General features: G+C 41.6%; 1 protein-coding gene across 4 annotated transcripts in view; it reads left to right on the top strand.

Moving 5' to 3' along the window:
• WAPL (WAPL cohesin release factor) overlaps positions 1–22,915 on the top strand; it is a 315,421-nt gene that overhangs the window by 24,941 nt on the left and 267,565 nt on the right. For 3 of the 4 annotated variants that reach the window (XM_033941573.1, XM_033941575.1, XM_033941572.1), the window contains exon 4: positions 18,551–19,543. In XM_033941573.1, the coding sequence (XP_033797464.1) occupies positions 18,551–19,543 (993 nt within the window). Of the gene's footprint in view, positions 1–4,032; positions 4,133–18,550; positions 19,544–22,915 lie in introns of all 4 variants that reach the window. The other variant, XM_033941576.1, reaches the window with a different exon arrangement.

Here is a 22,915-nt window from a genome sequence, read left to right as displayed (position 1 = left end):
ACAAGCTTTCCTGCTTTATCGGGTCCCAAAATATTTTTCAATTTGGAATGAATGAGTCCAAAGGAAGAGAATGTTCTTTCTATGCCAGCAGAACCAGCTACTGCCATTAGAACATAATAACATAAGAACAGCCTTACTAGGTCAGACCAATGATCCATCAAGCCCAGTAGCCTGTTCTCATGGTGGCCAATCCAGGGCAAGCAGAGGCTTCCCCCATATCTTAAAAACAGACTATGGACTTTTCCTCCAGGAATTTGTCCAAACCTTTCTTAAAACCAGCTATGCTATCTGCTTTTACCACAACCTCTGGCAACGCGTTCCAGAGCTTAACTATTCTCTGAGTGAAAAAATATTTCCTCCTATTGGTTTTAAAAGTATTTCCCTGCAGTTTCATTGAGTGTCCCCCCTAGTCTTTGTAATTTTTGATGAAGTGAACAATTGATTCACTTGTACCTTGTTCTACTCCACTCAGGATTTTGTAGACTTCAATCATATCTCCCCTCAGTCTTCTCTTTTCCAAGCTGAAGAGCCCTAAACTTTTTAGTTTTTCTTCATACGAGAGGAGTTCATCACCTTTATCATCTTGGTCGCTCTTCTTTGAACCTTTTCTAGTGCTGCTATATCTTTCTTGAGATAAGGAGACCAGAATTGAACGTAATATTCCAGGTGATGTAGTACCATGGAGCGATACAGAAGCATTATAATATCTTTAGTCTTGTTAACTATCCCTTTTTAAATAATTCCTAGCATCTTGTTTGCATTTTTGGCCGCTGCCACACTTTAGGTGGAAGGTTTTATCGTATTGTCTACAATGACACCCAGATCCCTTTCTTGGGCAATAATCCCCAGGTTGGACCCTAGCATCCGGTAACTGTGATTTGGGTTATTCTTCCCAATATGCATCACTTTATATTTGTCCACATTAAATTTCATCTGCCACTTGGATTACATCCATCTACCAGCAGGTTTAGATAGAGAACTGAGTTGCTATTAGCCTTCTTGGATGCACAGCCTCCTGGCCAACCAGTATCATTCTTCGCAAAACATCAGAAAAGTTAACCTAGTAAACTCCTTTCCCTCATAGCTGAACCACGAACACAATTTGCCGAGAATGGAAAAGGAAACACCGACAGGATAAAATCATCATAAAATCTGCTCAGAATACCGAAAAATTTAAGACAGGGTGGGGCTCTGGATTCATCTGCTGCGACTAAAGGAAAGAAAATTAACAGGTAAGAACATAATTTTTCCTTCCTTAGCATCAGCAGCAAATGAATCCAGAGACTAGTGGTTCCTGTCCATTGTTAGTAGCTTTGGTCGGTACTAACTATTTGCATGGCTCCTGGCTGACTTTCTTTTGCACTGGAAGGTGTCTGCATGTAATTCTTGCATCTTCTTTAATGGAATTGGCAGTACCTTACTCTATGGGTAGTTTCAGCCTATTGATCTTGCTCTATGGACGCCCAGTCTTCCAATTTCCTAAGGTCTGCCTGCAATGTTTCACAATCCACATCCGTTTTAACAAACTTTGAACAGTTTAGTGTCATCTGCAAATTTAATCACCTTACTCGTCGTCTTAATTTCCAGATTATTTATAAATAAATTAAATAGCACCAGTCCCAGTACAGATCCCTGTGGCACTCCGCTGTTTACTCTCCTTCATAGAGAAAAATGACCATTTAACCCTACCCTCTGTTTTCTATCTGATAACCAATTCCTAATCCACAACTGAACTTTGCCACCTATCCCGTGACTGTAATTTTCTCAGGAGCCTCTCATGAAGAGCTTTGTCAAAAGCTTTCTGAAAATCTAGATACACTACATCAACTGGCTCACGTTTGCCCACATGTGTATTCATACTTTCAAAGTTGTCAAGCAAATTTGTGAGGCAAGATCTCCCTCGGCTGAACCCATGCTGACTCTGTCTCTTAAATCATGTTTGTCTAAAAGTGAAATCATTACTTCAACAGTCCTTCTAAATCCAAGTGCTTAATAAGTGACCTTTATCAGTTCACTGGTGTGACTTTATTTAAAACATCATCTGCAAATATTTTTTGAAAGGTTTCCCCCTTTTGTCTGAAGTTTATTATTTGATATTACAGGTGAATGATTCCTGGATACCCACGTCATAGCTAACCCTTTTTTTTTTTTTTTTAAGCACTTAAGTTTTGATCCTGGCAGCTGATATTTACAATATTTGCAAGAAAATGGATGAAGACAGTGCTTGTCCTGTTTGTGTGTTATGTTTTTTTTTTTAAATTCTGTAATTTACAGTATTTTAACGCATATAACGCGCGCGTTATACACGATTTTACAAACCGAGCATAACCATGCACGTTATATGCGTGAGCGCGTTTTACAATTTTTTTTTTTTTTACATTGCTGGTTCCCCCCTCCCCCTGACATCCGATTCATCCCCAGCCCTGAAAACCTGATGCCCCACCCTGAAGGACCGTTCGCACACCCCCCTGACGTCTGATTCATCCCCCAGCCACCCCCCCGCACCGTTTGTGGTGGAGAAGCAGCCTACTGTGGGTTCGCGATACCAGTGAGCCCTGCTGCTTCCTCTTCCGGCGGCCACGCCCCTTCTCTGATGTCAGAGAAAGGGAGGGACCGCGGCAGAGGAAGAAGCGCAGGGCTCAGAGAAGGGGCGGGACCGCCGGCAGAGGAAGCAGCAGGGCTCACTGGCGTTGCGAACCCACGATAGGCTGCTTCTCCACCGCAAACGGTGCAGGGCGGCTGGGGGATGAATCTGATGTCGGGGGGGGGGTGCGAACGGTCCTTCAGGGTGGGGGGGCCAGCGGTCCTTCGGGGTGGGGCATCAGGCTTTCAGGGTGGAGCAGGCCTTCAAGGGGGGGGACAGGACTTCAAGGGCAGGGCGGCGAGAGGAGAGTCGGGGCGGCAAGCAGCATGCGCGGTATACGCGTGGCGCGCTATACCAAAATTTTCTTACAGAAATTCCTTGTTCCTGCGCGCTATACCTGTGTGCGCGTTGTACACGTGTGCACGTTATATGCGTGAAAATACAGTAATTCTGTCTTTGTGCAGTTCTGGTTTTATGTGCTCACTCGGTTACTTCCAGATTTCAACAGCGTTTAGCAATAAAATTGCTATTTTTCTGTATTTTGTTTAAAGCTTCAGAAATGGGTTTCGGGATTCTATCTTCAACATATCTCTTAAGCCCAGTGTTGAGGATTTTGGCTGTAACAGTGCCATCTATTTTCTCTCGGTTTTGTTCACAAACCGTCATCAGAATAGGTCAGTTCTTGATATACTTCCCAAAACATTCCATTAGAGAGTTCCATCTAACATCTTGTGGCAGTATTAGCTTGGTTCCACCCATTCTTTTCAGAACTGCTGCCACTGCAAAATGATTGTTTCAGAACGATTTAGCGATTTCAACAATGTTAGTCTTCATTTCTAGGACACTGAAGTCTTTGGCTAGGAGGAGCAGCAGCAAATGAGCACTGCAATCATATGTTATAAACTTGGTATTTTCTTCGTGCTCTTCTAAATTTCTTCTAATTTGGGATTCATTTGCAGCATTGTCTGTGACTAAACTGTGTTCTAGAAGTTTTCAATTTTTGTTCACATTTTATTATAGCTTTTGCTCCTACTTCTTGTAAGTATTTTACTGTATGTGTATTTCCTTAGGTATCAATAGTTTCTGCAAGAAAGACATTCCCCCTTCTGTTATACAAGCACATACAACAAGATCATTGTAGATATTACTCTACCCATCTAGGCTTAACAGTTTTATCCTCTAGACCTGTTGCACATTGCTTCATTTCTCTGTTATATACTTTATCCAGCAGTTTCCCTGTAACATCTGCTCTGCTGGGTAGACTGTATCCTGGTTTCAGTGACTGAACCGTATTAATGAAGTGTGGGTTTTCAATCAGATGGAAAGAAGAATTTGTTGCATAAACTGTGCAGTATTTTCATCCATTACCTCTTTCTAATCTGCTGGTTTTTATCTCAAACTTAACTATGGTGGTTCCTGGATAGCTGGAGTTTTTTTCTTTCTTTTAGGTGATAATACTGTGGATATGTGATGTATATGATGCGACTGAAACGCTATCCTGGACAGAAAGTTCTGAAACTGTTGAACAGGAGGATGATGATCTCAAAGGTGGATAGTTTCCAGAATCCTTTAGGTTGATAGATTCCTCTAAACAAAAATGTCAATGCTGTTATTTTATTATTGATACCATTTCTTCTTATTTAGTATTGTTAATTGCATTCACTGCCACTCAGTACTGCCCCAAAAAGGAATATTTGCTTGTTTCAACTCTATTTCTTCATAATAACTGGATCAAAATGACAATAACGTGCAGTAATAATAATTGCTCAAATATGACAGTCTTAGTGCAGCCTTTAAGAAGTATGATGAAATAAAAACATTTACCAATCTGAAGATCTTACCTATTCAGACATGTTCCTTTTTGTCATCTTCATCAAAGCACTTCTCATGATGTTTCATTTGGTCTACCAGGCCTTGCAATTTCTTTGTTGCAGTGTTTGCATTTTACACAAATGCCTGTCTTACTTCATCAAAATATTCCCAAATTGGGTCTCTTTTTTTATGACCTGCCCCCATTATTATTTTTCTCCTCCAAGGAGAGAATAATAATATGATAAACATGGTTATATAGCCAAAGATCCCAATACTTGTGGAGTATTCTGTTCAATTTCACTTTCATTCTTACTCCTTCCCCTCTCTCTTCACAATTAGCTACTTGTGCATACATATAAACTTAACACTTAAGAGGTAAGGGGTTGATTCTGTGTACATTGATTTACAAAGGAATAACGAGGCTAAAGTATTTTTCTTATCTGTATATTTTATAACACTTTTGCTATGAAGAAGCATGTTATCTCTGCAGACACACATTTACAGTTTTGGGAAATGCAAAACCAAACATCTGTGATAAAAATTGCCTGTGACATTATGAATGAATTAATAGAATTCATTTACCAAAAAATTTAAACATTGCATGAATATGCAACATCCTTCTACATAATTAAAAACAAATACTTATTTCATGATTCATTTTTGGACTATAATATATCTTAAATAGTATCTTTAGATAGAATTTACCAAAAAATATTTTTAAAAAATCTGATTTTTTAAAAAATATTTTTTAAATATCTGATTTAAATTTTAAAAATCTGATTTTTTTTAAAATCTTTGAATTTTTATTCACTCTGCTTTTGAAAATTATTAACAATCTCGGCTTCTTTCTGTTTCTGCAATTGGGACATTCCAGTTTGCATCTAGCAGGTTGGAAAATATCAGGAAAAGCACCTCCCCTTTCAGTACATTTTCATTTTATAGGGAATTTGTGTTTAACCTTTCAAGGGAGAAAAGGTACTCCAATAAACTGACACAAATTTTAAATTATATATTTTAAATTATATAAATTTATATAAATTATATATAAATTTTAAATTATATATATTTATAATTTTTTATATAATATATAATTTTTTTTGCAGTCATTGTGTAATGAAAATATGGAATCTTTGTCGGTCTTTGTACACTTTATGATGAAGACCTCCAACCATTTTAATAGCCTTCCTATGGACTGACTCCATCCTGTTTACATCTTTTTGAAGGTGTGATCTCCAGAAATGTACACAAAATTCTAAATAAGGTCTGAACAGAGTCCTATACATGGGCATTATTACTTCCTTTTTTTTCTGCTGACTATTCCTCTCCCAGTGTACCCAAGCATCCTTCTAGCTTTCACAGTCACCTATTCTACCTGTTTGGCCACCTTAAGATCATCATATACAATCACACTCAAGTCCCGCTCCTCTTTGGTGCACAAAAGTTCTTCACCCCTAAACTGTATCATTCTTTCAGGTTTTTGCAGCCCAAATGAATTTCTTAGCATTAAATTTTAGCTGCCAAATTCCAGACCATTTTTCAAGCTTCACCAGGTTCTTCCTCATGTTACCCACACACCATCAAGGGTGTCTACCATACTGGAGAGTTTGATATCATCCACAAAGAGGCAGACCGTACCAGATAGCCCTTCAGCAATATCACTTAAAAAAATAAAAAAAAAAGTATGAAAAATAACAGACCAGAGACTGATCTGGAACTACACCAAAACTCAGCTTTCTTTGGAATCTTCTGGACTGGAGTCTTCCCTGGAACTCTTGAGCACAGCTAGACAGGAGAACCATGCCACACTACATGGAACTAGACACTCCACATAGAACTAATGGTGTCTACTTTTAAGTTTGCTTCATGGACATGAACCCAGAAAGGAATGCCCATCTTCAACTCCTGTTAGTCCCCAAAGCATACAAACAGTATATAAAAAAGACTTATATGGAAATGGCTTAACCCAAGTATGCCATAATCCTTTATTAATTATAGTATATGTAAATAGAGATGTGCATTTCATTTGGACAGCTTTTTGTATCTTAATACAAAACAGGGAAAAAGAACCTTGTTTTCCTTGCCTTGTTAATATGAGCCCTACACAGTGCACCTCCTTATGTCTAAATAAAATTAATATTTTGCAAACACCCCTATCTTCTTCTTTGAGCCAGAAAAGCCTAATTCTTCCACTTTCCCTGCTCCTTCCTCTGCCAGCTCTAAGGGACAGCAGCAACTGAGTTATGCTACATCCTTTTACTCTAGAATCTAGAGTCTAGATAGAGCTTTCTTAAGCCACACTCCCTTTCATGAGTAAGCAAAAAAATGAAGAGGTGGTAGGATAGTTTTTTGGCGCTACTTTTCATTCAGACTATCATCTATGATGGATTGAATAAGAGTTTAACTCAGTGATTCATGACACAAATTAGTTGGTGCAGAAGGCTTTATAAGAGCCTCAACTTGAATGCAGACACATAAGACCTGCCCTGTTGAATCGGAACATAGATCAATCTAGGTCGCAAAGTAGTATCCGAGCATAAACAGATCTATTTCGTACTGCTATTTTCCCAGGTAAACTCAAAAATTTAACCGACTAATAACTGTTAATAGACTGTCTGTCCTATAGAAACTTGTGGACAAGATTTAGTACAGTTGGGCTTAACAAAGGTTTGCACATCTTCCAGCAACATATTTTCAATATATATACTTTGGAGGAAAGATGAGATAGGCGAGGTATGATAGACTTTATATACCTACATGGCACAAATATGCATGAGGTGAGTCTTTCAATTGAAAGGAAGCTCTGGAATGAGGGGGATATATTGAAAGGGGATAGACTAATAACCTCAGAAAATACTTTTTCATGGAAAGGATAGTGAATGTGATAGAGGTGGTGGAGAAGAAAAATACAGTGGTACCTTGGAATCTGAACTTAATCCGTTCCAGAACCCTGTTTGAGTTTCAAAAATGTGTAAGTTCCAAGACAGTTTTTCCCATTGAAAATAATAGAAACTGGATTAATCCGTTCCTTGGTCCCACAAACTCAGCAAGATCGGGAACCCCAACCGGCATAGACAGCAAGATCGGCAACTGCAAGCAGTGCTCAACCAAAAGCTTCCCTCTGACATGAACCGCCTAGATGGAAATGGGAAGTTGCGTCAGAGGGGAAGCTTGGGCTGAGCAATGCTTGCAGTTCCCGTATGTTCAGATTCCAAAGCAGCGTTCAAATTCTGGGGCAAAATTTAATTAAAAAAAAAAATAGTTTGAATTCCAAGTTGTTAGAGTTCTGGGGTGTTCGGATTCCGATGTACCACTGTATATCTGAATTCAAGAAGGCTTGGGATAAGTACACTGGATCTCGAAGGGAGAGGGAGAGATAGTAGATGGCATGGATAGGTAGACTAGATAGGCCATATGGTCTTTATCTGCCTTCATTTTCTATGTTCTTTGTTTCATTTTTATAATGGATAAATTTAAATCTCTTTCTAAATCAACACAGCAGAAAATTCTCCCTTATATGCTCATGAAGTCCCATTAAATGTTTATCCTTACTTTTTAGATCAAGAGGAAGAAAGCATTCCACAGAACAAATTGATTCTAATCTGCAATTTGTTCTAATCTGCAACTTTCTTTATTGAAATGATTTCCCAGAAGTCCCTCAGTAATTTCTCTGACCAAATTACTCATGCCTCAGCTTATTTCCTGAAAGTTTTTCAAAACCAATAGTTATTTCTGCCCAGTAGTCAGAATGGATCACATAATATGCTGTATCTGTCTTGGAATATCTTTCCATTTTGTTCTGCCTCTAGGTTTTTAGATTGACCAACTTTAAACCAGTATTATTCCCTGTTGGCTATCTCAGTCTGTCACAGCCCCACCTACAGGATAGCTTAAAAGTATTTTTGCTATCCTCCATCTGTATGATTGTGTGAAAGAAAAAAAATCACCTGGGTTTACTTAAGTGCAGACTCTTGCATCAGCTTGCCAGTACTCCAGAACTTCCATGTCTTCCTCTCCTAAAGGTTCTTGGTAATCTCCATGTTTTCCATTTCCATGGCTTCACATTCATCCTCCTCAGCAGCCACAATCACCTATGGGTTTGATGATGAAACATCTCCACTCCATCTAGTAGTGGGAGGAAGTCTTTTATATGGCTCCAAGGATACTGAAACACCTCCTCCTTTAAGGTGATTGGTTCCCTTTTAATTGCGGGGGATGTTCTAGGTAGCTCAGATGTGTTGTCTAGTTAATATTTGGGAACTTCTCCATCCCTTGTTTGGCCAGAGTCATTTTCTCGTCCTTCTGTTTTTTTGCCTGTTAAAGAGATTTCCTTACTACTTCACCATAGTGATTAGTAGTGTTTCATTTAATTTGGTATTACATTTTTTTATGTTTTTAATATCAGATAATTTTGGATTGGATTTATTTTCCTGTTTTGTTTTTTTTGTTGTTTTATTGTAATTTTCAGTTTACTGTGTAAACCTATCCAAATATAAAACAGAGGTACCATTTTTTTGCCCCCCTCCCTTATAGGGAAAAAATGGTAACACAAATATAAACCGAGGGTTTATATTCTACCATTCCTCTCTTGTGATGCCCTACCACCCTCCCTCCTAATATACCCCTCCACTGCTGCTGCAAGCCTCCCCCAAACTGGCAGACTTTTGCTGCTGCGATCAGGGCATGCCTTTACCCCACTCATGCCCCAACCCCACTGGGACGTCGGCTAGTGCTCTCTTCCTTCTTCCTTTCCAAGCGAAACACCTGTGCCTACAACTCTGACTGTGCCCCACTGTGCTCCTTCCATGCCTCCCAAGCAAGCGAAACACCCGCACCACTGCCCATGCTCCAACCCCCACTGGAACATTAGCTATTGCTCCCTCCCAAGCCTGAGGAACACCCACACTCCTGTCTGCGCACTTCCGGAACATCAACTAGCACTCCTTCTCTCCCTAGCAAGTGAGACTGACATCCCCCAGGCCTACTGTGGTCTAGCAGAATGTTGGGACAGGAGCGATTCCCACTCATTTCTGCCCATTTTTCCTCCGCAATAAAAATGGCTCCTAGAACTTCCAGCAGCAGTCTCACGAGGCTCCCAGCCTCACGAAAGTGCTGCTGGAAGTCCCAGAGGAAGAATGGCAGGAATCACACCTGCCCCAACATGCCACTAGACCACCAGGAGATCATGGTAGGCTTGGGGGAATGCAAGTCACGCTAGCTGATGTTCTGGTGGTACGCAGGGTGGGGGGGGGGGGAGTGCGGGTGTTCCTCTGGCTTGGGAGGGAGCAGTAGCTGATGTTCTGGTTTGGGCAGGGATATGGGCGTTATTCTTGCGAGGGAGGGAGTGGGGAGCTGACGTGGGTGGGGTGGGGGGGGGGCACGTGCTGATCGCAGTAGCAAAAATCTGCCTGTTCAGAGGGGTTGCTGCAGCGATAGAGGAGGAAGACTGTAATATAATCCAAGACCTAATTTTTGGACCATTTTTTTAGTCTAAAAATCTCGGTCTGTCTTCAAGGTATACATGATACATTGATAAGGTGAAAGAGGAATCATGTATAATTTTTTAAAAAATATAATATAATCTTCTATGGTATATAATAGAGGGTGACCGAATTTCTGTTTTGGTGCAGAAACTGATAGAAAACCCGTTTTGGCTGAAAATGTTATTGCAGGGCTCAGTTAATATCAGGTGCTAGATCATCATGGTGCCTGGAAATTTTTAATGCCCTTGTTCAGTTTATTTTTCCCACCTCCACTATTGCTGTGTTGTCCAGCTTTTCATTATTGTAAACCGCATAGAACTGAGAGGTACTGCAGTATAAAATAAAATGTATTATTAATATTATTTTACATAGCGTGACTCAGCTAAGTTAAGATTTGTGTGCTTCAGGAACTTCTGACGCTGAGGTCCAAATCTCTTTCTATCTTGAGTCATTCAAGGTTTAGAACCACATGACCAGCATCAGAGTTCATGCAGCACAGCTGAATTGTGCTGCAAAGCTGAAGCAGGAGAGCATTAGGACTGAAACCGAGTGCTACTGGAAAGCACTGGACATGCAGAACAGGAAGACAGAATAATACAATGCTGAGCCCTTCAGCTGCTGCAAGGCTCAATTCCTTGCCAAGTTTCTGCCTTCTCTTTTAGCTTAAGTTTCCTGTTATTAATGAAGGAAGTCTATGCTGAAGGAAGGGATGGAAATGTGGCAGGGCCTTGAGCCCTACAGTAGCTCAGAGGCCTTATATTTTATTTATTACTTTGCTGCAGGCTGAGCCATGCTGCACCATGGCTGACTGGTAAGGCAAAGCAAGGTAAGGCGTTGAGCTGGTATAGAAAAACTCCCTGGTCTGGTGCTTTGGGTCAGCAAAGAGTAGGGGATATTCTTCAGAAAAGAGTGAAAGAGATGAAAACAAGGAAGAAAAAAGAAGAGGAGAAAGAAAGAGAACATGATTGGAATGAAAAATTTGAAAAATGAGCATGAATGAGTAACACGGGGGAAGAAAATCTGGAAAAGCAAAAAAAAAAAAAAAAAAAATCCAACAAAGATACATGAAAAGAGAGAAGTAACCTGCCTGCCTAGGGAGAGAGGGAATTAAGAAAGATGAGACTGGGACACTGTTGACAAGGACAGAGGGAATGAGAAGGATAAACAAGATAATTGAAAACTAAGAGGAGGAGGAGACTTGAGGGTAGTTAGTGAGGTAGGATGGATAAAAGAATGAAGGATGGGGATAAAAGGGAGGGTTAAGAACGCATGTCCACAAACAATGTGTTAATTATGACTATTGTTTGTGAAATGGGACATTTGAACTTGCTGTATTTTTTAATTATAATTGAAATTTATCAGCAGTTGGTACATTATCGACTCCCGACTCCAAATACCAAAAATTGTCTCTGACTCAACAGCCCTGACACAGACAGATGCTGTGTACCCAGATAACAAGATTGTTGTCCAAACTAGCTGAGTCCATGTGGCACTAGTTCCCAAGTGCTTGGCTCCATGTTATTCACAATAGACATGGTCCCATGGGCAAAGGCTTACATGCATCCTCTCCAGAGCGCATTGCTATTAAGGTGGTTTCCTCAATTGGATCCCCTGCAGATATCTTTGCCAAGGACTTCAGAAGCCCAGACCAGTATGAGCTGGTGATTCCATCCAGAGACGTTATAAAAGGGCATGCCCCTCTGAATAGACTTGTGGGTAATTGTGACAATGGATGCCAGCCTGCTTGGCTGGGGTGCTCACTGCAACGGACGCACAATCCAGGAGTGTTGGTCGGCCTCCCAAAGAAATGATCGATCAATAGATTGGAACTTCGTGCTATTCGATTGTCATTGCAGAGACTGGAGAACAGTCTGGAAGAGCAAGCAGTCCGAGTCTTCTCAGTCAGTGCTACTGCGGTGGCATATGTCAGTCACCAAGGAGGCACCAAGAATGCACAGCTGAGTTTGGAGGCTTGCTTTGGAGTCTCATCTTCAGGCTTTTTCAGCGGTGCATGTAGTGGGAATAGACAACACTCAAATCAATTTTCACAGCAGACAATCTTGAAATGGGAAAATGGATGCTGTCTTCAGCAGCTTTCCAATCCATTATTCATTGCTGGGGTTGCCCAGGCTGTAGATTGGGGTGGTTCAGTGTCTTCAATCCTCTGCGCTAGGAGCCGGGTCTTCAGGGATGGCTCACTACTCATTCCTCTTCTAGACTGGTGCAGGACCCGGCAGCATTTCCCCAATAGGCCGATCAGCCTTCCTCTCCCCAACAGCAGAATTGACATTGGGGAGAGGAATGCTGGTCGGCCTGAAGCAGGGAGGGCTTGGGGCGGTGGCGGCTTTGGTGACTGTTATCTGATGGCAGCGGCTTGGGGGCCTGCTCCACGATGGCAGTGGCTTGGGGGAGGGCAGGAGACTTCTGAACCAATTTTTTTTCTCCCCCTCCTACTCTTTCAGGATACCGTGTGACCTGTAACAAAAGCATACACTTCTGATATACTTGTACTGTTCTGAGCCCCATTTTCTTTAGATGCACTTAAAAATGGGGAATTTGGAAACTTGCTTGAAAGTGACCCAGTTCTAGTGCAGGAGACTGAAAGCAGATTTCTCAAAGTACTCTGCCATAGTTTTTTTTTTGTTTTGATTTTTTTTAAGTACTCAGAAACCTCAGGCAGTTTTCCTTTCTGTCAGTGGTTAATACAAAGTAGTCATTAAAACTGGAATATTATACTAAATGCTAAGAAGGTCATTGGTATAAAAATGGGCTTCTTAACGTTTTGTGCACACTAAGCTTTAGTAAAAGAGCCCCAAAATAATTTTTTTTTTTAAAAATTCTTTATTCACTTTTGAAATCCAATACATAGTGCAACAGAGAGAGACATAAGGGAGAAGAATACTGGATGGAATTGGGTTGGAAGGAAAGAAAGGGGGCAGATACTGATGGAAGTGGGGGAAAGGGAGAGGAGAGAGTGAAATGCCAGACCATGGGGGTGTGAGAGAGAAGGGAAGAAGAGGAGAGAGATGCCAGACCATTGGAGGAGGGAAGGGAAGAAGATGGATGCCAGAATAATAGGGGTGAAAGGAGAGATGTAAGGGGAATACAAGGAGAGAAGATGCCATATAGAAGGGCAGAGAGAGGGTAGACAGTGCATGAAAGGAAGAGAGTGACAAGACTATGAGGAAAGCAGAAACCAGAGAAGACAATGTAGATAAAAATTCTGTTTATTTATTTTTTTGCTTTAGGGGAGATACATCGCTGTTTCTGTGGTGTTGCATTGTATGCAGAGTCCAGCTTCTTGGTGGTTCAATTTAACCTTTGTCTACGTTCTATTTTATCCCCCTTTTACAGAACTGTAGAACGTTTTTTTTTAGCACCAGCCATGGTGGTAATTGCTCAGAATTCTATGAGAGTCTGAGCTGTTACCACCATGGCTAAAAACCACATTACAGTTTTGTAAAAGGGAGAGGGGTTAGTTTGTGATTACATATTCCATACTAGGTGAAGGTGTTAGCAATGCTGCTTCCTGGTCTATTTTATCAAATCCTTTAAAATATTAAAAGGATTTGATAAAATAGACCAGGAAGCAGCATTGCTAACATATTCAGAGGTGACACAGACAAGAGGTCATAGCCTGAAACTGTGTGGCAGCAGGTTCAGGACAAATGTCAGGAAGTTCTGCTTCACACAGCGAGTGGTGGGTGCTTGGAATGCACTCCCGGAGGAGGTTGTGGCAGAGACTACTGTACTGGGATTCAAGCGCAAGTTGGATGCACACCTTCTTGCATATCATATTGAGGGATACGGTAAAGTCGGGTCTCCAAAAAAGAGTACCTAAATGGGCCGCCGCGTGTGCGGAGCACCGGACTGGATGGACCTCGGTCTGATCCGGTGGAGGCGTTTCTTATGTTCTTATGTTAGGTGTGTTCTGTGTGTTCGAAAGACATGGTTTTCAGTTAGGATTGACTGTGTAGGATTGATCTGTACTAGTCTGGCTTGTTTAGTTTTACAATAGGTGTATTGATGTACTGCTCACTGCAGTATGTAAGATGCTGCCTTTTCCTAGGTACACTCTTGTATGATGTGTGGATTGTTACTAAAAATCATGTTTTTCATACAGATGGGGGGGGGGTGTCAAAAAACGATGGGCCTTGGGTGTCACATATGCTAGGTACACCACTGTCTTCATAGTTTATATCTAATCCTCAAGCCTGCTTTTAGGACCTACAGGGTATGTATCCCTCTGATTCATGACAATTTCACTTCTCATGTTATCTTATCCATTCTTTTTATTATACAACTGCCCAGATAAGCATCATTATTTGACGTGATTTGACCTTGAAAACTAACGGCAACAGTGTTCTCCCCAGAAATTTTTTCCAGCCATGAAAAACATTTGCTGCATTTAGTGTGCCACAAAAAACATTTGCTCCGTTTAGTGTGCCGAAGTTAAAAAAAGTTTGAGAGACGTTGCTCTATACCATTTGAAAGAGGGCAAATATCTAATTATTCACTTCTAGAATTGGATACTTCTTAAATTTAATAAAAAATTATGGAACAAGTGTCAAACATTCTAGACAGCAGGGTTATTTCCCTTTAGTCACATGGCTGCAGAAGGAATCCACTCTGCCTCTATAGTACTTCACTGTGCAGTTTAGCGCCCTCTACAGTTTATTTTCCATGCAGTTGTGTGTGTTCTGCTCTCCCCATTTTATTGTTTTAATTCGATATAATTTTGTCCCCTTTTTGGGTAATTTAGTGCTTGAAACGATTTTAAAGCTCTGCCTGCTTGAGAATTCACAGACTTCGGTCTACTGACAAGCTGCTCCTTCTGGGTACCTGTTGACCAGTTTGCATAGTCTTCTCTGGTCTCTGAGGTGGTCTCACCTTCAGGGGTTGCGCGCAGGCTGTTAGGCATCCTTAGGAGGGCCAGTGGTGTCTCATAGGGTGCTGGCTGTGTTGTTGCGGTGTACATAAAATTGTCCACAAGGGTGAAGGTATAGTCAGACATTGGAGTCTGACTGGCAGCTCAAAGATCAGCTCTGTAGGAGCTTTCCCAGCATTGTAGCAGTGATTCTCATCCAGCTACTGTGAGAGAGTTGAATGCATGCTTGCTTTCAGGTCACAGTGAGTACAAACAGGCTGATAGTCTGTGACATCGGGGGAGGTTTGAAAACTGGGGTTTTGAGTGTTTGAGTGTTCCCTATGTTCCCTCTCTGAAAAATCCTAAAATCACTATTTTTAAAGTTTGGAAAATGTGAAAAATATTGCAATTTTGGTGCGAATTTTGTGATAGCCATGGGCATGTTTTAGATTCACCCTGCCGCTATGCTTGCGCTGCCTGACCCTGATCTGGATGAGGAGGATTTGCTTGTTGACCCCTTATTTACAGGTGCAGCGCTTCCCAGGACGGGAGATCAGGATTCGGAACTGTGTGCTGGATCTGTGGATCTCTTTGGGGTTTTGGGAGCCTGGACATGCTCTCACGAGCCTGTGCCTATTTGAATTTGCAGCTTTGCCAGGCCTTCTCTCTGAATATTTACAAGAGGTCTTTTGGTCTCTCAGCTGGCTCTGGTCACTTTTTCCGCCTGGCTTTGTGGTGTATACTTGCTGCCATTCCCAAATACTTAGGAAACCAACCTATACAATCTTAGTCCTCAACAAACAATCTCTAGAACTGTTAATCACTAAGTCAGTACTTTGTTTATTCCACTCAATCTGTAACATCTTTAATCATTGTAAACCGCATAGAACTTCACGGTCCTGTGGTATATAAATTGTTATTGTTGTTATTATTATTATTATATGTGCATTCTGGTCTTGGAGCAGTTTAATTTTCCAGAGAGTGCGCTGACTTATGCTAGAGCTATGCCATGCTGGGATTTTATGGCAAGGGAGTGTCAGCAACTTTGGTTTAGCCCAGGGTGGATTTTTGGTAGCACAGGTGACAAAATGCACCTTTACCCCCAATGTGGGTGGTTCCATATTAGAAGATATACAGGCCTACCATGTGGAGGTGATCCTCAGGAAGCTCTTTGATGCAGCTGCCAGGCATTAAAGCTGCTTTGGCGACGTTTTGTATCGCTTGCGCATGTCACACTCTGGAAAGTGAGGCAGTGGTTCCCTCTTTTCAATTTTGTTTTGGCAGGCACAGTTTATATGCCAGATGCATTGTATATGCCCTTATACGAGTTTGACTCGGGTGTCAGAGTAATCCAGCTTTGCCTGCAGTGGGCTACTGTTTCCACTTTCAAGGTTCCTTTGGCTGGGCTGCCTTTTCAGAAGCTGTGATTGTTTAGCAGAGGTCTGGATGACTTCATGGATTCTAGTCTGGACCATTCGGGTCTTTATCTGCCGTCATCTACTATGTTACTATGACTCGGCCTAATAGCAGACCCGGTCCTCCCGGGGTTCTGGTCGTTCTGATTTCTTGGCGCCCTTCGCTTCCAAACATGTTCAAGTGACACGTAGCAGGTGTTTTCTCAAGGCTATCAATGCTGGTATAATGGCTACAGACATACCTAGCCTCCCGACTTCAGTGCTGTGCCTCCTAATGCACAGGCACAATGGTACCAGGTCAATGAATGCCCAATTGTGGAGTGGGGGGCCATCTCAAAACATTTCTGCCTGTCTAGATGTGCGTTATACCCGACCAGTTGGAGTTTATTTGGTCAGGTTACAAACTGGAATTTGCTCGACCTCTGATAAGATTGGTTAGTGGATCTTCTCAGATCGCCCGGTCAAAGCGCTCAGGTTTCCAACCTGTGCTTGGTGGAATTTCACACTAGGGACCCAATATTGCCCGACCTCTTGGGCTCAGGAAGATACTCCGTATATTTTCTCTTGCCAAAGAATGGTTCTGAAGAGTGGAGGCCTCTTCTGGATCTTCAGCACATGACTGTGGCTCTCAAGATTCTGTGATTTCGAATGGAGACCGTCATTGCAGCAGTGACTCCGGGACAGTTTTTTGCCTCTCTGGATATTACAGAGATATGCTTGTAGTGTTATTTTACATTTATGGATCTTAAATGTTTATTTTAGTGAGTCTGTTAGGAATATAGACCTAAAGGTATAACCTTTAGCAAATGCCTGATGTTTTTTGATATTCTGGTGAGCATAGAAATGTATCTTTCCTTTATATGTATATTCCCATTATATCTGGTGTAAAGCAAATATAACATTCTAGAAATAGAATAACATGCCAATTATCAAACATGCTGGTGGTAGTGCTTTGCTTCTTCAGGACATGGAAAACTTGCCACTATTGAATGAGTCGTGAATTTTGCACTGCACTAGGGAATTGTTAAGGAGAATATCCAATCAGCAATGTGAAAGACAGATATCAAATTATAGGAAGCATTTGACTGCAATTATTGCTGCTAAAAAGTGGTGCAACCAGTTAAATTTAATGAGGCAGTAACTTGTTTAAGGGGTGATACAGGTGTTTGGATAATTTTGTTCCTTTAAGTAATGCATTAAGTGTTTACTCGGGTTCCCTTTATCTAATATAAAAAATTTTGTGACAATCAGAAACTATTCCATGTAGTGTGACATATTTTACGTAGGTTTGTTTTTTTAAATATTTTCTTTTCAGTTCAATAGAAATACAATAGAATCTCAGTTAAAAAAAAGTCCCCTGAAGTGGCAGCGGTCCTGAGCTGCAAACCTCTCTCCCTCAAGTCCTGAAGAACTAGAAGCGGTGGTAGTCCTGAGCCACAAATCCCTCCTCCCTCCCTCTATTCCTTATCTGAAGCACAGCCAGTCAGCAGGAAGAAAACTTAAAACATGCTGCTCGTGGCCAGCCCTCACAGGGTAAAGAAAGGGAGGGAGCTGGGGGGAGAGGGGTCATGAGCTGGGGGGAGAGGGGTCATTGGCTTGAGGGAGGAAGGCAGGAGGGATTTACAGCTCAAGACCGTTGTGTTGGTTCTTCAGGGCGGGAGGGAGGGGGGATTGAGATCTAACACAGCACTCTCAATTAACCAAGAAAACTTATCTGGCTTTCACCAATCCCCATGGGTGCCAGATAACGGAGATTCTGTTGTAATTTAACTTCTCAAATTTTTAATATAATTTTAATATAATTTTCAGAAATCGCTTGCCTTCGACCTTCCCTCCGCTCACCATGCGCCAGCCGAAACCAACTGCTGCTCAGAATACATCATGACTTGCATATCTGCTTCCCTGGCTTATAGGGAACATTGATTACGAAATTGCTTGAACCACTTGCTAACTGCTTTCATGATCACTACAGTATCACCGTAAACTAATTTTATCTTCTTTGCAGCCTGGTGGCAGGGAACAGCCCCAGGCCAGTTAAAACTGCTTCTTTCAAGCCTGGAATAGCCACTGAATTTTAGGAACCTAGGCAGCTTGATGAATCAGATTTTTCAGTCCTTTTTTCTTATTATTTTGTGAATGATGTAGACTTAGTTCAAAGCAAAGTGAGCATACTGATTTCACGGATCTGAATTCTCCAGTATTTACTGGGTAGTGCTATCTTGCCCAAATCATTATATGAAAGGGCTTTTTGAAATATATAGTTATTTTAATTGTTTAGTGATCACTCATTTGTGCATTTATCAGAAATGAAATGGCAAAAAACAGCGTACTGTGTAGTAAGAGTATCTTTGGTACTTGATTTGATTTTTAACATACCTTTTTTTTTTTATAGGTAAACAAATACTGGCAATTAGTGATGACAGTGAAAATAATTGCTCTCCATACCAGAATGCTGGAGATTGTAGCATTGAAGCCAAGGACCTTGATGTTTGGGATTCTCAAATAGAAAACATAGACTCTCCAGTAGGAATAACTAGAACCAAGGACCCATTAAAAACTGATCTTTTTGAGTGGGATGAACATCTTCAAGAAGATATCAGAATACAGGAATCTATAGTAGATTTTGATGGTGAACAACTTTCTGTATTTAAGAATGAAGAAGAAAGTGTTACAGATAAAGATGAAATGGAAAATCTCCAAGAGTGCATTAATGAAGAAGTACCCCAAACTGTTGTCAAGCTAAGTAATTGCAGGACATACTGCAGATCCAACAAAACAAAACAAGGATCATCACATTTTGACAAGTTGTTGGATGATTCTAGTCATTCTGTAGCCAAATCTAATTATGTGTCTGATAAAGAAGATCTGAACCAAGGGAGCAAAACATTTTTAAATAGTGGGACCAGGACAGCTGGACGGACTAGAGACTACACTGTTCTCCATCCTTCTTGTGTGTCTGTTTGCAATGTTACTATACAAGATACCTTAGAACGCAGCATGGACGAGTTTACCACAGCAGCTTCTACAGATTTAGGAGAAGCTGGGCGTCTCCGAAAGAAGGCAGATTTAGCTGCCATCAAGACGACAACCAGATTTAGGCCTAGCAATACCAAATCAAAAAAAGATGCCAAATTGGAGTTCTTTGGCTTTGAAGAAGTTGGTGATGAAGGGGGTTCAAAAAGTTCTGGACGTTCAAACTATAAAATTAAGTATTTTGGATTTGATGACCTGAGTGAAAGTGAGGATGACGATGACGACGATTGGCATTTGGCAGAGCACAATATTAAAAATAAGTCAAGAAGTTCAACACTACCATCAGTTTTGCTTCAATCCAGTACAGACATCAATGAACATTCTCAGGACCTGCAGTCCAGCACTAATTTAGGTAAGAAAAATCATTTCATAAACATCCTCAAAGTTCAGGTATTCTGCCAGTATTTAACTTGCTGTTGCTCACGTATTCAACATACTGTACTCTTCTTTTGATGACTGGCATGAATAGTATAATAATTTTTTAAAAAACAATATTTTCTTTGAGTCCTTATAACAGTCACATTAAAGGTGAGATATCCAGATTTGAAATCTTTGTATTTTGTTTTTTTCTAGTTAATGATTTTGCCCTTCCTGTCTCTGTCTATATATAGTGGCTAGTTTTATAAAGTTTTATTTCTGCATATAAAGCATGTTATATATAGAAAAGGCCAATTACATGAAGATGTACATCGGTAAAAAATTGGTGTATTAAAAGTATGTGCTTGTTTTTGCGCAGATTTCACTTTGGTGTTCTTAGAAGCATAGTTGGCAGAGTTGGGATTTATGAGAATACTATATGTCAGGGGTGCCCAATACGTCGATCGCGATTGACTGGTCGATCGGGAAGGCAACGCGAGTCGATCGCGGAGCCCATCCCGGGCTCTGTGATAGACTCATGTTGCCGTCTCGATCGACCGGCCGATCAGCCTTCCTCTCCCCGAGGTCACCCACTGGTCATCACTTCACGCACAGCCATTCTCACTGCGCCCTTCCTTGCCCGACTGCCAGAACCTGTCTTCCCTCTCTTGCTTTCTCCCATAGACATGGGTGTCTGACTGAATGGTGCCAAATTTGGGAGTTACACCTGGGCCCCCCAGGTCACTGCTCCACCCTCCCCTCCAGTGGATTGAAGGGTATTGGTGATTCTCTCAATTTTTCTTCTTTCCCACTTAAAAAAAAAAGAAGAGATGAAAGTTGCTATAGCTGGTCTGTGACAGTCTAAGTCTACAACTACCAGTCTTCACATCTTTCCAGTCAGTTTGAGTGAGAGAAATTTTAATTTTACTTTGTTTAGTTCTGCTAGTTTAGTTAACTTTCCTGTCATTTCGGGTGACAGTAATTTTAGTTTTAACTTTGTTTTCTGCCGATTTGTCTGTCAGTGCAGGTGAGAAGAATTTGAGTTTTAACTTTATTTATTGTGTATGCTAGTTTGTGCCTGTCAGTTTAGCTGAGAGGAATTTTAGTTTTCACTTTGTTTATTGTGTCTGCTGGTTTGGGTCTCTGACACGAGTTACTTATTTTTGTTAGCGGTTTGTGTGCGTTGCACGCGTTCACATTGTCGGCATGGCAGCAGAGGCAGTAGAAAGATGTTTGCGCTGTAGGGAGCACTGAACACCATCGGGCCTGTGTGCGGCTGGCTGAACAGATGCTGTGGGGGAGAAATTTTATGCTGCCAGACGACAACGCTGCTTTTTTTTTTTCTGCGCAGTTGAAGCGCAGTCCAGCTACTCTTCTCTTGTGGTGGTACACGGGTGTTATTGCATTTGGAGGTGAGCTCCGCGCCTACAATTGCCAGGGTGCAAGAGGAATTGGGCATTTAACATGTGCAGGAGGCACGCAAGTTTTTCATTGCGCTATAGGGAGCTCAGTAGCATGCTTGCAGTTCCTCCACGAGCCTGTTCTTTTTTTTTGGCATTTGCCATGGCATATCTTTTATGAATGGCAGATGTGTCGGCAATTTTCATGCCGTCTTTTGTAATGAAGTGGCAGTCGGGCTCGGTCACCGTTTTCTCCCGACTTGGTTTTTTCATATGCTATGAGTCCTGCTGGCATGAGGCCCATCCTGATTGGCCTGAGACCGTTTTGCACGGAGTTTCAGCTCTGTGTTAATCTGCTTAGTTTTGGCTGAAGACAGATCTCAGCACAGTGTTGGCAGTGGCAGAAGATTACCCTGTATTTTGTATGGGTTTCTCCTTGTCTCTGTCAGGGTTCCTCAATAAGGCTATACAAGTTGGAGATTTTCTTCTTCTTTGTGCCTCTGCGGTTCTCCGTCTGTCTAGTACCGCTGTGGAAGTGATTCCTAGTCGTAGTAGAGATTGTTGTTGAGTTCGGGGAGACTATAAGCATAGTAGCCTGGTGGCATTTCGTTTTTTGGTCCAGGCAGGACTGTTTTTCTTTCTAGTGCGGCACAGCCTCTGTTACACAGGATGTCGCACAGGATTCTGAGACTGCCATCTTCTCAGAGCATGTGCTAGACAGCTTCCAACTTGGCTAGGAGGGCTGTGAGCTACTGGTGACCCTGGACCACTCACTTAATCCTCCAAGGGCATCACTTTGAATGCCAAAGCCAATGAAAAAGGTATTATTAAGTACCCATTCACAAATTGGTCACAGTTCACTTGACTATTCTACCTTTCTTTTCAGCTCAGAGTCATACCCCAGGCAGGTCTCAGGGGGGCAAAGACTTATTAGTTGGAATCATCCCTGAAGTTCTCTTTCAGGATGGGAGCCTGGTCTTATACGCATCAAAGTGCAAATTGTTTGTTATGGGACGGAGAATGCAGCTTCTGGATTGCGCCTAGTGCGTCTTCCCTTTAAGGAAAGTTGGTTTTTGGAGAAGCTTGGGTGAAGTTTATTTATATATACCACTTGTATATTAAGTGGTTTAAATTCAGGCCTTGATCATATTTCCCTTTCCCTAGCAACAGCAGCAGATGAATCCAGAGACCAATGGGATAGCTCACATCTACCAGCAGGCGGAGATAGAGAAACTGATTAACAGGTGGTCCTATTGGCTGGCACTCCTCCTGTTTATCCAGTATTCTCTATCTCCCAGCAGGAAAAAGTCACTATTCAACTAGCTCCTGAATTCTGGCTGTGGCTGGAACTTTATTTTATCCTATTGAGGTTTCTCTTCAGCGAGACTGCCATTCTGTTTCTCCTGTTGAGGTTTCTCTTCAGTGAGACTGCCATTCTGTTTCTCCTGTTGAGGTTTCTCTTCAGTGAGACTGCCATTCTGTTTCTCCTGTTGAGGTTTCTCTTCAGTGAGCTGGCAATGCTATTTCTCCTGTTGAGATTTTCTCTTCAGTGAGACAGGGTGTCCGGCTGAACGGTGCCAGCTTTAGGGGTTACACCTGGGCCCCCCCAGGTCCTTGCCTCACCCTCCCTCCAGTGATAGAGGGTCTGACTGGGTCTCAATATTTTTCTTCTTTCCCTTCTCTGTAAAAAAAAAAAGAGACCTCAGTTGCTTCGTTCTGCCATGCTTTTGCTGCAAACTGGCTTCATCCGGCCCTAACAACAGGCTTGTGAGTATGTCTGGCTTTTACGGTTGTTTGAACTTCAGGTTCTGTTTGGGAGTCTTAGTACTTAGGGTTCGGTCATCGTACATTTAAGGTATGGATATTTTTTTGAGGCTAAGTTTTATGACTAGAAATCCGTGGAGGGAGCCGGGACTTCCTGCCCTTTGCATGCACGCGCTTGGTTTCCTTGTTGGTTACAGCGTGGT

The sequence above is a fragment of the Geotrypetes seraphini genome, chromosome 4 (genome assembly GCF_902459505.1).
Source record: "Geotrypetes seraphini chromosome 4, aGeoSer1.1, whole genome shotgun sequence".
Lineage (NCBI taxonomy): Eukaryota > Metazoa > Chordata > Amphibia > Gymnophiona > Dermophiidae > Geotrypetes > Geotrypetes seraphini.
Note: the sequence above shows the minus strand (reverse complement) of the source record. Positions and strands in the feature narration are given on the sequence as shown.